This window comes from Marmota monax, unplaced genomic scaffold (genome assembly GCF_021218885.2).
Source record: "Marmota monax isolate L192 unplaced genomic scaffold, Marmota_monax_Labrador192_F-V1.1 WCK01_AAM20220418_F8-fsc00102, whole genome shotgun sequence".
Classification (NCBI taxonomy): Eukaryota; Metazoa; Chordata; class Mammalia; order Rodentia; family Sciuridae; genus Marmota; species Marmota monax.
The window spans coordinates 4,142,674-4,157,011 of NW_026692494.1; the positions used below are offsets into that span (position 1 = coordinate 4,142,674).

Consider the following 14,338-nt stretch of genomic DNA (forward strand, 5'->3'; position numbering starts at 1 on the left):
TCCAGGGTGGTGCCCCTCCAGGTGGCACCTCACAGTCCTGACCCTTGGAATCCTGGGCTAGGGGAAGAGGGACTCAGCTCGAGAGACTCTTGGGTGCCACAAAAACAGAAAGTTGGGGGAGAAAAACTGGGTTTAGAAGCCAGAGACGGGAGAAGGGCTGGCGGACGCTGCGGAAGCAATTTTGCAATCTCCCCGCCCCGCCCGCCCGCTCTGGTTCTGGCACTAACGGGAACAGGATGGGTGGGGCCTTCCACGCGACTGGGTTCCCTGCCCCAGTCCAAGCAGGTATAATGCCACTTCCCCAGGCCATAGAGACCCAGGACGACCAGAGAAGAGCCACCATGTCCCCCTGGAGTGGGCAGCAAATGCAGAGGTAGGTCCCCTGTGCACCCCAGCAGGCCCAAGGCCAGGCTGTGTAGAGCCAGGCAGCCGTCCCAGCCCCAAAGCCGCAGAGGGCCGAGCGGCTGGCATAGACCTGCACACACCTGCGAAGCCCAAGGGGCCTCAGGTCAGGCAAGTAGGGGGAGAGACCTGGGGCCGTGGACGGAGGCTGTCCAGGCGATATCTGCTAATCGGGCCAAGCCTGGAGGAGCAGGAGAAGCCCCCCAAAGCCACCCAGGGTTATGGTACAAAGTAGAAACCACCCCCCGCTTGACCCAATATTCAACCCCAGACCTGCCCACAGCAGGACACACTTCCATGTCCAGGATCCCCTCTTGGCACCTGAGCCCTGAATTGTTCTCAGGTGCAGAACAAAGACAACCTGACCCTATTTGGTCACAAATAGACAGAGTGAGGAAGAGGCTAGAATGGGCACTCCTGCCTTGTAGGGAAGGGTAGGAAGACTTCATGGAAAAGGGGCATTGGATCCAGGGCTTTGAAGGTTGAATAGGAGTTCACTGGCTCTGCCATCAGAACACACAACTAGGGAGTCAAGAACTGACCCAGAAAACAAGGTGGACCAGAAGACACTAGCAAGTCGGACTGTGAACAGTTAATAGCCCATTAGGGCTGGGCCAGCGATGGGGTAGGGCAGATGCAGGAGTCAGCTCAGAAACCCAAAGCCACAGACTGAGGATTCTCCCTGGAACAGGGGTCCCCTCCTGGCAGCTTTAGGGTGGGGGCGAGGCAGGAGGCCAGGAGAGGAGGAGGAAGTGATTGCAGCGCCCTAGCCCTGTTGAGCAAGGCGAGGGCACAGGCCAGGCGGCGGGAGGCGGAGGAGGGTCCTGGTGTTGTTGCTAGCGGGGCGTTTCCGCTGTTGCTCACCAGCACCTCTGTGATGGCCTAAGCTCAGGCGGCCTTGACCCCCCTCTTTCTAGAACCCTGTTCCTACTACTGCTGTTGGTGGCCCTGGCCCAGGGCGTCACGCCGAGCCCCAAAGCGTGCGTGACCTTGCCGTCCCCCGGGGGCAGCACCGTCTCCTGCCTCTCGCCTGCCCGGTTCCCCGCGCCCCTCCCGGCTGACACGGTCCACCTAGTGGTGGAGTTCTCCACGCTGACACAGCTGCCGGCCAGCGCCCTGCGCGGCGCCGCTGGCCTCCGGGAGTTACACCTGGCCAGCAACCGGCTGCAGGAGCTGCCCGCCAAGCTGCTGCTTCCTGTGCCGCGGCTGGAGGTGCTGGACCTCACCCACAACCACCTCACCCAGCTGCCCCCCGGCCTCTTCCGGGCCTCTGCCGCGCTCCGCGTCCTGGTGCTGAAGGCTAACCGGCTGAAGGCCCTGCAGGCCTCGTGGCTACTCGGCCTCAAAGCCCTGGAGCATCTGGACCTGTCCTCCAACAGCCTCCAGACGCTCCCCCCAGGGCTGCTGGCCAATCTCGTGGCCCTGCGCACCCTTGACCTTGGGGACAACCAGCTGGAGACCTTGCCACCTGACCTCCTGAGGGGCCCGCTGCGCTTGGAGCGGCTGCACCTGGAGGAGAACCGGTTGCAGGTCCTTGGAGAGACACTCCTGGCAAAGCAGCCGGCGCTGCGCTACCTCTTCCTCAGTGACAACAGGCTGACCACGGTGGCTGCCGGCGCCTTCCACAACCTGAAGGAGCTGGACATGCTGGACCTCTCCAACAACCTGCTGTCCAGCGTGCCCAGAGGGCTCTGGGAATCCCTGGGAATGCCCTCCAGGGACATGAAGGACGGCTTTGACATCTCGGGCAACCCCTGGGTCTGCGACCAAAACCTGGATGACCTCTGTCGCTGGCTTGTGGCCAACAAGCACAGGATGTTCTCCCAGAATGACACGCGCTGTGCTGGGCCTGACGCCCTGAGGGGACGGATGCTGCTGGAGGTGTCAGGGTCCCCGTGAGGCCTGGGGCCGGGGTGGGGTGGCCGAGACCCCAGGGTTCCCACTGGTGCATGCGCCCGCCCCGGGCCCACTTGCCAGCCTCCTGACCTGAGCCCACACCTGCCCTCCCTGGAATGCTGATGCTCCATTTCCCACCGCCCTTGGTCCCCGGGTTCCCCACAAGCCCCTGGTTCCTGCCTCTGGCTGTGTCCTGGCCACATCTGGCTTTGTCTTCCCCAGTTTGGGGGCTCTCTGAGTGCTGGCGTGACCTGGCACCGCCCCAGGGACTTAATAAACACCTGCTGGCCCGAATCGGATGAATCTTGTGTTTCTGCACCCTTGATGCCCAGGATGGAGGAAGAGGTGGCGGTCACCTAGAGCCTGGGGTGCAAGACGAAGCTCCCAAGCCAATGGCCGTTGGGATCAGATGGCCCCATGGCTTCTGCTCTCCCTCCCCTCTCTGGGGCCTTAACTGGCAATAAATCCCCGACCATTGCTGGGTGTCCTTTTACAGGTGGATTCCTGCCAGAGCTTGTGTCCCAGATTGCCCAGGTCTCCAATGCCTCACGCTGGCATGGGATCTTTTGAGGGGACGCCTGCCCAGGGCCAGCTCAACGGGGCACTGAAGGCACTGGAGGGGCCGGTCGGAGGGGCATGACTGAGCTCAGATACTGGGCCCCTGCCAATGCAGAGTTGGGCATGTGGGGGCTGGGGTCAGATTTGGGGGATCCTGAAGTGTTGGGGCACAGGCTTTACAGTCCCCTTGGAAGGCTATGTCCCCAGTGAAAAGCAGGGACCTGAAGTCTAACAGCTGGTTTAAATCAGATTCTTCAGTCCTATGGACTTCAGTCCTATGGGGGCAAGTGGTCTAGGCTTTTGAGCCTCAGTCTGCTCTTTGGAAACATGTGAACCCCAGGGACAGACTGCTGGCTCCCAGCTTAGTTAAATGGCAAATTTAATTAGGAGCAGAGCACCCTGGTACACACCTGTAATCCCAGCTTCCAAGGCAGAGGCAGGAAGATCACAAATTTGAGGCCAGCCTCAGCTACTTGGCGAGGACCTCAGCAACTTAACAAGCCTTTGTTTCAAATAAGAAAATTAAAAGGGCGGGGATCTGGCTGGGCAGTAAAGCATCTCTGGGTTCCATCCCCAGTGCAAACAAAATTAAGAAGAAAGAAAATCTTTGGAGGGCCTGGGGCTGGGGCTCAGTGGTGGAGCGCTTGCCTAGCACACGGGAGGCACTGGGTTCGATCCTCAGCACCACATAAAAACAAATAAAGATATCGTGTCCACCTACAACTAAAAAATAAATATTAAAAAAGAAAATCATCAGAGACTTGCCTGTCACTTGGCAAGGTATTGAGGAGGGCTGCAATCGCCCCCCATTGTCCCTGCAGCACAGCAGTGAAGGTGACAGGTGACACTGTCTGGCCAAGGCCAGTAGCCCAATCCTTAGGCATCTGGCGTCCCTGGATTACTATGGCAACCTCAGAGTGCTAGGCGAGCGGGAGGAGCCCAGGAGGGTAGACTGGAGCCCCGCCCATGGACCTGCCCTGTGCTCTGTGCTCTCTGCCTATTGGTCGGTTCCAAGAGGCCCCGCCTCCGAGCAGCTATAAGGCGGGCGGAGCCGGCGGGGGCGGAGACTGGGGCCTGAGACCCGAGCCGGGACTGGGGTCCTCGGAGGCACCTGGCTCAGGTCCCAGGCTGCGAGCGACCAGGTGAGTGCTGCGGCCTGCGTCCCGGAGTCCCCCAGGCTCGGGACCCCCAGGCGGTGGCTGGAGAGGGTGCGGCGGTGTGGCAGGGGTTCGATGGGCCAGAACAGGTGGCTGAGACCCTTGGCCCAGTTGGCCCACGCTCAGGACCCAGTTGGGAGGGAACCAGGGCTCAGAGGGCGCAGGGGTGGCAACAGGGGAAAGAGCCGCAAGTGGCCAGTCTGAAGTTTGAGGTCGAGCTGTGACCCTGCTAGCTGAGTGACCTTGGGCGCAGTGGGGACCTGTTGCGTGCAGCCCGGGCACCCTGTCCCCGTCTGCCAAAGGACTGTGGGCGGATCCGGATCCTGCAGCTACCACCTGCACCTCCGCCCGCGTGTGTAGGGACTGCTTGGGCGGGTCTGTCCCTGGCAGGGGCAGTAGGGATCGCCCCCATTTTACAGAAGAGGAAACAGCTCAGAGAGGTGAAGGACCTTGCCCATGGTCACACAGCAGGTCATGGCAGGACTAGGGCCAAGTCTGTCTCTCTCCAGCCCAGGTTGTCACCAGTGGCAGTTCACTGAGCACCTGTGGGTTTATGCGTTGTCTGTGCCCTGCAGGACACCCACTCCATGGACCCTGAGAGGGAAAGCCAGTTGCCCAAGTCTCAGCCCAGGTGGACAGGACCCCAGCTCTGCGAGTTTAGGGAGGGCAGGAGCTGGGAGGGCTGGCATGCAGGAGTCCCCTCACTCTGTCCTGCCCCCAGGGTGACCCTGTTCGCAGCAGCCATGTCTGAGGATGAGGCCTCTCAGGCCCCCCAATCCAACTTGTGTGAGCAGGACCAGCAGGTGAGGGGCTGCCCCCTCCGTGGAGCAGGGGCTCAGGGAGGGAAGGGGGACAGTACTTCCCGGGCAGTTTCGGGCCGATGTCCCAGCCCTGCCCTCACTGGGAGAACCAATTCTGGGCACGTTGAGAGCCACAGAGAGGCTGGTGCAGCCTGCTGGTTCCAGAGGCTGTGAGGAGGCCCTGGCAGGGGACCATCTCCCAGGACACTGGCCGTGGCCACTCTGCATCCCTGCTGCCCCTTCCTGCCTGTGTCCACTGTCACTCTCCACAGTAACAGTAATGCAGCCATCAGGATATGGTGCTGGCCAGTCCCTCGCTCACGGTCAAACACCACCACTGCCCTGGAAACCCACTTTACAGATGGGGAAACCGAGGCTCAGAGCAGGCAGGTCACTTGCCTGAGCTCACACAGCTCCGCAGTAGCCCACCAGAACCGCACCTGGGCCGAGGTGTCAGAGGCGGTGCTCTGATGGCTGGGTCCTCGTGCCCGCCAGTGCCCACCAGGAACACAGAGGACTCCAGAGCTTTGGCACTCTGGGTGCTCCTGAGAACCAAGGCTGGCACGGCAGGGGGCCGCCAGGCTTCTCCCTGACTCCCACCCCATCCCTCAGCCTGGCCCGGCGAGGGGACGCGGGCTATGGGGTGGCTGGGCCCCTGTCCCCTGGACCCCTGACGGCACCCCTTCCCACAGAGCGTGGTGCAGCGGGTGGCGGCACTGCCCCTGGTCCGGACCACCTGCACAGCCATCTCGGGGGCCTACAGCGCTGCCAAGGACAGGCACCCACTGCTGGGCTCCGCCTGCCGCCTGGCCGAGCACTGCCTGGGGGGCCTCACCAGCCGGGCCCTGGGCCGCGCGCAGCCGCTGCTGGACCGCCTGCAGCCTCAGCGTGAGTCCCTCCGCAGGACGCGCCCTGGGCTGTCCCCTTACAGGGGTCCCTCCTTGGCCGTCCGCCACCCTGCTGCCTCCGATGTGCCGCCTGCCTGTCCCTTCACGTGACCTCCCTCGGCCTCACCTGGTGCCTTGTGGCCCTCCCCCCAGCTCCTGCTTCCCGTCCTCCTCCCCTCCTCCCCCCATGCCTGGCGGCCACTGTCTGTCCACCTCTGTCCCCTGGCCTCTCCTCCCCTGTCCTGAGCCCCACAGCCTCGGCCCAGCCGCCACCTCCCGCATCTCCAAGGCCCCTGTCACCAGCTCAGGGGTCTACCTTGGTGACGGGCAGAAAGACCCCTCGCCCCCCATGTGAGCCAGAAGTGGCTGCCCTGGCCTGGGTCCCCAGCTCCTCTCCTGCTATGGCCTTGGGCTGCCCGCTGGGCATCGCTGAGAAGTCACCTTGGGGCTGAGGGGCGGGGCAGGGGGAGAGCCAGGGCCAGGGAGGCGGGCCCTGCCTGGTGGCCCTCCTGCACCCTCCCTGGGAGACGGAGCTGGCTGGGAGGCTCCCAGGTCCCCAGGGTCCAACTCCTCCTCCAGGTCCCTGTCCCACAGGCCTGAGGCCCACCCGGCATCTCTGGGCTCTCTGGACGTCTGGGGGCCTGCCCAGCTGTCCCCCCAGCTGGGCCTCTCAGTTTCATCTCTTCCGGTCTCTCCCCCGCTCCTGTGTCCCCCACCGTCTGTCCCCCATGGCTCCTCTCTAGCTGCCCTCCCTCTGCATCCCTCTCTCCTCACCCCTCCCCTCAGTGGCCACAGTGAATGACCTCGCCTGCAGGGGCCTGGACAAACTGGAGGAGAAGCTGCCCCTTCTCCAGCAACCTTCAGACGCGGTACCCAGACCACAGGTCCCGGGGCGGCGTGGGCTGGGCCAGAGCAGAGTGGGAGGAGGCGGGTGCCGCCCGGGAGCACAGTCCGACTCCTGCTCCCTCCAGGCCCCAGCAGAAAACCCCGCGGCAGGTGCCGGGGTGCAGGCCTGTCGTCCCAGCGGCTCAGGAGGCTGAGGCAGGAGGATGGAGCCAGCCTCAGCAACTTAGTGAGGCCCTGAGCAGCTCAGTGAGACCTGTCTCTAAATAAAATACCAACAGGGCTGCGGAGGGGCTGGTGGTCGAGCGCCCCTGAGTTCAACCCCAGTTCCAGAAGAGCAGCCAGATGAAATGGTCAGTGATCAGCACCAACTCACACGCCGCCCGTGGGTGCTGGTGACCGCCCACGGACCCGGGGGGCCATTTTATAGAGGGAAAGCGAGGCACAGGGTCAGGAGTCTGAGGCCTCTGAGTCCCAGCTCCAGGGAATTGGGCAGGGGACAGGACCAGAAACGGGCAGCACCTGCAGTGGGCCCCTCCCACCAGGTGGTGACCTCGGCCAAGGATGCGGTGGCTAGTAGTGTCACAGGCGTGGTGGACCTGGCCTGGCGGCGCCGCTGGAGTGTGGAGCTGAAGCGCTCTGTGAGCCACGCCCTGGACACTGTTCTGGGCAAGTCCGAGGAGCTGGTGGACCACTTCCTGCCCATGTCGGAGGAGGAGCTCGGTGAGGCCAGCACCCTCCCCAGCACCCCCCCGACCTTCCTGCCCAGCGAGCCTCTCTGCAGGGTCCAGGTCAGAGAGGTCCGGGACTGGCCCCAGGACACACAGTGGGGCAGCAGGAAACTCGAACCCAGGCCTGCCCTCCCAGCCCCCTCCAGTGGACCCTCGGCCTGTCCTTCTGCAGAAGGACACCCAGACCCCAGTGGGGCATCTCGAGGACCAGGGTCGTCTCTGTGGCCGTGTCCTCCCTCCCGAGCACCCAGCGAGCAGAGGGGGCGCGCCGCTCCTGGTCTCTGGCCTGTCTTGGAGAAGCAGGCACAGGCTCAAGCCCTCGTCCTGTGGACAGGGTCCCCAGCCCCACTGTCCCCGAGCTCCCTGTCTTGTCTGGGGTCGTGGATACCTGGAGGCGATTCTTCTCAGGTCCTCTTTTGAGCACAGTGGAGTACGCGGGCCGCGCCCCTGGGAAGAGAGGCCGAGGCCTAGTGGGCAGCCTGGGTGCGGACCGGCCCCTGGAGAGGCGTCGGGCTAGTCGGGGGGCAGCGGCCTGGGTGGGATGGTCTGCCTCCTGCCTCCTGCCTCAGTGCCCCTCTGTGACGTGGGCTGACAGTAGAGATGCTGGCTTGGGGAGGAGCCACGCTGACCCTGTCCCTGTCCTGTCTTCTAGCGGCGCTGGCAGCTGAGGCCCAGAGCCCAGAGGTGGGCTCCGTGGAGGACCAGAGGAGGCAGCAGGGCTACTTCGTGCGCCTGGGCTCTCTGTCAGCGAAGATCCGCCACCTGGCCTATGAGCACTCCCTGGGGAAACTGAGGCAGAGCCGACTCCGTGCCCAGGACACCCTGGCCCAGCTGCAGGAGGCCCTGGAGCTGGTGAGCGCCCTCCCCCTGCTCCTGTCCGCAGTGCCCCCAGCGGGTGTGGGCTGAGCCGGGCGCATCCGAGAGGCTGGTAGCTGGGCCCCAGCACGGGCTGCCAAGGCCCCGAGGATGAGTGCTGGGCTGGACTTCCCAGGGCAGCTGGGGAGGAAGGGGCCTGCCCTCCCCGCCCGGCCCTCGTGACACGGCCTCCTCCTCCCCTCCCTAGAGATACCTGCTCCTCCACCTCAGGGGCTCAGGACCCCACTTGGGGGGACCCCCGGCTCCCTCTTCCCCTCCGGGGTCCAACACATCAGCCAGACTGTCCGGGACTGGCTCACCGGGCCACTGGCTTTTGGTCCCCCACCTTCCAAGGCTCCAGCTCCATCTGGACCCGCCTGGCTCCTGAGCCCCTCCCCTGACGCACAGCCTGTCCTCCCCACAGTGACCCCCAGAGGGCACCTGTGAGCACCGTGTCAGGTCCCTCCCTCCTCTGCCCCCAGCCCTCCATAGCTCCCACCTCCTTTGGGATCCAGGTCCCAGTCCTCCCTGCGGCCCACGAAGCCTTGTGCAATCCCAGTTCCCTCCTGCCTCCTCTGCTCCAGCCCACAGGGCAGGCTCCTCCGGCTCCAGGGCCTTTGCACAAGCTGCGCCCTCTGCCTGGGGCACTTCAGTTCCTGCCTAGTCACACCTTGCTTCTGGGTAACCATGTGACCTGCCTCTTCACTTACTGGGTTTTGACATCTCCCCTCCAGACTGAGAGCTTGTGAGGACAGGGACCTGCCCTGCTCAACCGCTCAGTGGTGTTTACTGAGCACCAGCTGTGGGCCGGGCCTTGCTGCAACACTGGCTGGCCCATCCCTGGCAGCAGCACATAGTTGAGGCTTCCTGAATACACATCGGGAAGTCAGCTGTGTGCCGCGTGCCGCCACCCGCGTAGCTTGCCCACCGTGGGAAGCGGCCCTGCCCGTGGCCGTGCTGCCCGCTGTGGCTCCAAAGCAGGCGAGGAGACTTGCCCCTTGAACCACACTGAACAGCAGCTCGGCAGCCGGAAGCCCATGCACAGGGCCGTGCAGCGTCCCCACCACCCACCCCAGAGCTCTGTCCCCATGAAGCGCCAGCTCCCGCCCCCTCCCTGCCCCCGTCCACATGCTGCATCCTGTCTGTGGCTCTGAAGGCCCGCGCTTCACTCCTGTCCTGTGGGTGGACCCCGGCGTCTGGCCCTTTCCCTCAGCACAGCGTCCTCAAGGTGCCTTCCCCATGTGACAGGTGTGGGATTTCCTTCTTTTATGGGCTGCTTGAGCCGGGCGCGGTGGCCACGCCTGTCATCCCAGCGGCTCAGGAGGCTGAGGCAGGAGGCTGAGAGGTCAAAGCCTCTCAGCGAGGCCTTGTCTCTAATTAAAAACTAAAAAGGGCTGGGGACGTGGCTCAGTGGCCGAGTGCCCCGGGTTCAATCCCTGGGGTCTCCGCCCTGCGGAAAAAAAGGCCGGTGACTTCCAGTGGCACTGGGACCGTGTTTGCTTCCACCTACTTTCCTTGGCAGCGCTGGGGTGGACCTGTCCTGCCCCTGCGCAGGTGTGCGGCTGCACCTCTGGGGGACGTTGGTCCCCAGCAGCCCTCTGGGCAGGCCCTGTCCCTGACGCTGAAAGCATAGTGCCCCGCCTCAGGCCATGACGTGTGCTTGGAACCCCAGGGGTCGGCCAGCCCGAGGGCAGGAGCGGAGTCCTGGGGAGGGTGTCTTCTAGACGGAGACTGGGGGTGGCCAGGCAGGAGCACGGGAGGGGAGCACGGGCCAGTGTGTCCAAGAGCCGGGCAGCTGTGGAGCTGCGGGGAGGGTGGGTCCTGAGGGGCAGTGAGGTGGGGGGGGGCCAGGCTGGCCTGCCAGATCCTCAGTTCTGGAAGGTGGCATCCAGATGGTGCTCACTAAGTGCTCACTGAGGCCAGTCCAGGCTGGAGCTGGTCCTCAAGCCCCCAACCCAGATCCTTCAGTCCCGGCCGGCCTCCATCCCTGCAGATCCACCGATCGCAGAGCAGGGCCGGCCCCTCCCCTGCAGCCCAGTCTGGGAAGGCGACAGCGCAGTGGGAGGACCAGCGTCCCCTGGAGAATGGGCGCAGGCGCAGCCAGGTGAGGAGGGGGGAGGGGCTGATGGGGGACAGGTGGGGGGCAGGTGAGGCTGCAGGGAACGTGGGTTTCTGGAACGATCGAGGGCGGCCAGGAGCCAGTCTTGAGCTGCCTAAACCAAGGTTGAGGTCAGCTGGTTGGGGGACCCTGGGGAGAACCTAGACAGGGCAGCGGCCCTACTGTGTGTCCCAGAGAGAAACTGAGGCCGAGCGGGGTTTCAGTAGCCCTGTGTCTGCACGGCGGAGACTGAAGTCCCCAGCCCCACTCCAGGTCCACTGAGGGCCAGAGAGACCCCAGCCGGGGCGTGGCCAGGCCCCTGAGGTCCCGCCCTCCGCAGGCGGAGCTGGAGACCCTGGTGCTGTCGCGCAGCCTGACCCTGGAGCTGCGGAGCACGGTGGAGGCGCTCGAGGCCAGCGTGCGGGGCCTGCCCGCCGGCGCCCAGGCGAAGGTGGCGGAGGTGCGGCGCAGCGTGGACGCCCTGCAGGCCGCCTTCGCCGACGCCCGCTCCTTTGGGGACGTGCCGGCGGCCGCGCTGGCCGAGGGTCGGGGCCGCGTGGCCAGGGCCCACGCCTGCGTGGACGAGCTGCTGGAGCTGGTGGTGCAGACGGTGCCGCTGCCCTGGCTCGTGGGGCCCTTCGCGCCCATCCTCATGGAGCGGTCCGAGCCCCTGCTTGGCCTGGAGGACTGGGTGGACGAGGTGGTGGGCGACCCCGACCCGCGCTGGGCGCACATGGACTGGCCAGCCCAGCAGAGAGCCTGGCAGGCCGAGCACGGCGACGGGACGGGCCTCCCCGGGGGCGCCGGCGTGGAGGAGCCCGAGGCCCCCCGGCGCCAGGTCGAGCACACGCTGATGCCGGAGCTGGACTTCTAGCCCAGGGCGGGGCCGGCCCTCTGCTGCCCCCTGGTGGCCAGCGCCCTCGCCAACGGCCTTGCCCGGCCTGGGCGTGGCTGGGACCTTTGACCGGCACCTTCCTTCAGGTCCGGTCCTCCCACAGCCTGCGGGGACCCTGGGGATCGCGCGGCCTAGGCAGGGGCGTGGCCGCAAAGCCTCTCAGGCCATCCTCAGCTCTTTACCGCCCTGTCCTGCCCCAGCCCCCAGGGCTGCTCAGAATCCTCTGGGAAGGACACGTTCTGCCCAGTGGTGTCCTTAAGGCTTTGGAAGGGAGCCCCTGTCCTCCAGACTGGCCATCTCACACTGAGGGGTCTCCAGAGATGCCAGCTGGGCCCGCTCAGCCCACCAGACCCAGGTGCTTTGTCGTGTTCTCTCCAGAATAAAGACGCTTCGCGTTGTCCAAGGGTCCAGGGCCTCTGTACCTGGTGGATGGGCCTCAGAACCAGGGTATGGGGGCCTCAGAAGAATGTGACTGCAGGACACGAGGAGGGTGGCCTCAAGTCAGCATTTGAGGCCACAGAGGAGTGGTGCCTCCCTGTGTGTGGAGCCTGCTGCCTGAGCCAGCTGGGCCCTCGGTGAACAGCCTAAGGGGAAGCCCTTCTCACCTTAGTATAAATGAATTTCTTGGAGACTGCAGGGAGAAAGACCTAAGAGAAGGAAGTGGATGAGGAGGCCCCTCTTCTGCTCCCCCGACCTGCTGGGCTGGCATGGTTGTGTCCCCTGCTGCACTGGTGGGGTGGGGGAGACAGGCAGGGCAAGGCCACAGCCAATCTTGGGGGCCCTCCCATCTCCTGACCCCATTCTTGGCTGCCCCTCTGATTCCCGTGGCTGGAAGGGTGTTGGGAAACCACCATGTGGCTTGGTGAGATCAGGCTGCCCCCTGGCTTCCTTGGTGCCTGTCCCGAGGATGGCTCTGGGAGCCCGGCCCCCTCCCGCCAGCCAGTTTGCCTCCGGCCTCTGCTCTGGAATCTCCATGCTCCCTGTGGCTCTCAGACCCACCATCCAGCTTCACCCTCTGACACTGGTCTGTGCCCACCTCCGGGCCTTTGGGGAAGCTGTGCCCACCTCCCGGGTGCCCTGCCAACCTCCTGCCTGACTCCAGGACATATGTCGCCCACCATCCAGCCCCAGGTGGTGTTCTTCCAGGAAGCCTTGCAGGCTGCACCCACTGGCAGGCCTCCTCTGCCCCCAGCCAGCTAGGAGAGGCCAGGACTCCTGCCCTGCCCTGGGCCACGGCCCCTCCCACACCAGGCTGCCATGCTGCAGGGCCAGGCCTGGTGAGGGGTGCCCAGGGGTGCCGGGGAAGGGCATTCTGGTACCGGCACCAGCCCTGGCAGAGGCGTGACGGGGAGTCACTTTTAGTGGGTGGGCAGAGGAGAGGGGAGAGAGTGGTCAAGGCTACCCTGCCCCGAGCCTCTTCTCGGGGAGCTGGGAGCAAAGAGGTGGCAGCTGTGCCCACCCCAGTAAAGACCCAGTGTGGACACTGCCATGCTCTCGCTTGCTGGTTCCTTCAACAAGCACTTATTGAGTGCCTGCTGTGTGCAGGCACTTCTCTGCCCTGGGGACACAGTATTATGTCCTCTGGGAGTTTACAGTGCAGTATGGGAGACAGATAATGAGGAGGAAAACAAGTGATTTTAGTGTTAATAGATGGGAAAAATGAAAGGGGAGGGGTGGGGGGCGGTACAAAAGGGTGAATATTTTAAGTTGGGGAAGCTTAGGGAGGCTGCTCTGAGGAGGTGGCATGGAGATAAGGGGTTGGGGAAAAGGTGGCCTGGGTGGAGCCAGAGCCTGTGCAGAGGCCCTGGGACTGGACCAAGCCTGACGAGTTGGAGGAGCAGCAGGGAGCCCCCATGGAGGAGGGTGGGGAGAGGAGCCAGGGAGGGGACCCAGTACTCTGGGCAAGACCTCGGGGGCTGTGGGCAGAGGAGGGGGACTTCACAGGGGTGTCCATCATCGTTTTTACTGGCTTTCTCTCGCCCACTTGGCGGAGGCTGCCTTTGGGAAAGGGAAGGGCACGTCTGGGGCCCTCCTGCCACCCTTGGAAGCACAAGCCTCCAGAGGAGGGAGGGAGTGGGGCACCCCTCTGTGTCCCGACTGCTTGGCAGACACAGTGCTGATTCCAAGGAGACGGCCTGGGGCCACCAGGCCAAGAGGCCAGACCCTGCCTCCTCCCAGCTCGGGCCGGAGCGGATTGGATGCGCTGGGGCTGGGATCCCGTTCTGGCGGGGTCCCAGCAGTGGGCAGGGGACGCCCAGGGAGGGCGAGTGTTAGCGCTCTGCTTTGCTGGCCCCCTTGGTCCACCCGTAGCCCACTTGGCGTGGGACCCGAGATGTCCAAATCCTCTCTGTCACTTCCTGGACCTGTGGCCTCTGGCCCACGACACCTCCTCCTGGGAGCCTCCAAGGAGGCCCAGCCAGCTTCTAGAGCACCTCCAGCTCTGCTCTGCTCCATCTTGGTCTGTATTTTGACCCAAGTTCTTTCTAGAAAGGGACATGTCCCTTCCCTTGTCAGGACACCCCTGCTCTTGCTAAGCGAGTGCTCTGCTCATGGGGTGCCAGCACTGGGGCGGAGAGGTCACAGGTGTGACCTTGCTTCCTGCTCAGCACCAGCCTGATGGGCCCCAAAGTTTCCCAAGTGTCAAACGTGTGCCAGGCACTGTTCTAGGTGCTGGCACTCGATGGGAGACAAAACAGGCCTGGCAGAGGGGAGGGATGGAGGCAGCCGAGTGGGTGTCTGGGGAAGGTGCGCCAGCAGAGGGCATAGCTGTGCAAGGGCCCTGGGGCAGGGCCGCACCTGGTGTGCCATGTTCATGGCAAGGCGCCTGTGTGGCTGGAGCAGGGGAGCGAGGCGGGGGGAGGGCAAGGCAGGGAGGCCACCTGCGGGCACAGTGGGGCGCCGGGGGTGGGGAAAGCCGAGGCACCAAGATGGTAGCTAGCCAAGGTGTCCCGGGGGGCAGGACCTGAGCTGTGTCCATCTGGTGGGTGGAAATGGAGGCAGAGGGCAGGCAGGGGTTCCCTGGGGCCTGGGAGGGGAGCCCAGTGGCCCCTGAGGCACTTGGCCTGGTGCAGGCAGGGGCCATGGGCACAGTCACCAGCCTGTGCTGAGAGCAGGGGAAAGGTGCTGGGCCCTGAGCCCACGCCAGGCCCACAGGCAGGCATGTGACTGCCCCCCCAGTCCCACTGGCCGCCTGCCTCTGCTGGCCGGGCAGCACCC

At 64.7% G+C, this 14,338-nt stretch overlaps 2 protein-coding genes across 10 annotated transcripts; both read left to right on the forward strand.

Moving 5' to 3' along the window:
- The first annotated feature begins 214 nt into the window (after window positions 1–214).
- Window positions 215–2,592, forward strand: Lrg1 (leucine rich alpha-2-glycoprotein 1). Its single transcript, XM_046444051.2, has 2 exons — window positions 215–373; window positions 1,320–2,592. Exons 1-2 carry the CDS (start codon window positions 237–239, stop codon window positions 2,299–2,301), a joined length of 1,119 nt encoding a protein of 372 aa, XP_046300007.2. The 5' UTR covers window positions 215–236; the 3' UTR covers window positions 2,302–2,592.
- A 1,306-nt stretch (window positions 2,593–3,898) lies between these two features.
- On the forward strand, window positions 3,899–11,520 carry Plin5 (perilipin 5). 9 transcript variants are annotated; one of them, XM_046444054.1, is made up of 11 exons: window positions 3,936–3,998; window positions 4,589–4,644; window positions 4,735–4,816; window positions 5,506–5,701; window positions 6,487–6,569; window positions 6,825–6,896; window positions 7,089–7,266; window positions 7,927–8,126; window positions 8,714–8,810; window positions 10,123–10,233; window positions 10,568–11,520. In XM_046444054.1, exons 2-11 carry the CDS (start codon window positions 4,601–4,603, stop codon window positions 11,503–11,505), a joined length of 2,001 nt encoding a protein of 666 aa, XP_046300010.1. In that variant the 5' UTR covers window positions 3,936–3,998; window positions 4,589–4,600; the 3' UTR covers window positions 11,506–11,520. The 9 variants fall into 9 exon arrangements, with proteins under 9 accessions (XP_046300012.1, XP_046300009.1, XP_046300013.1 ...); XM_046444052.1 differs by having other exon boundaries at window positions 6,825–7,266; XM_046444055.1 differs by lacking the exon at window positions 6,825–6,896.
- Window positions 11,521–14,338: the final 2,818 nt, after the last annotated feature.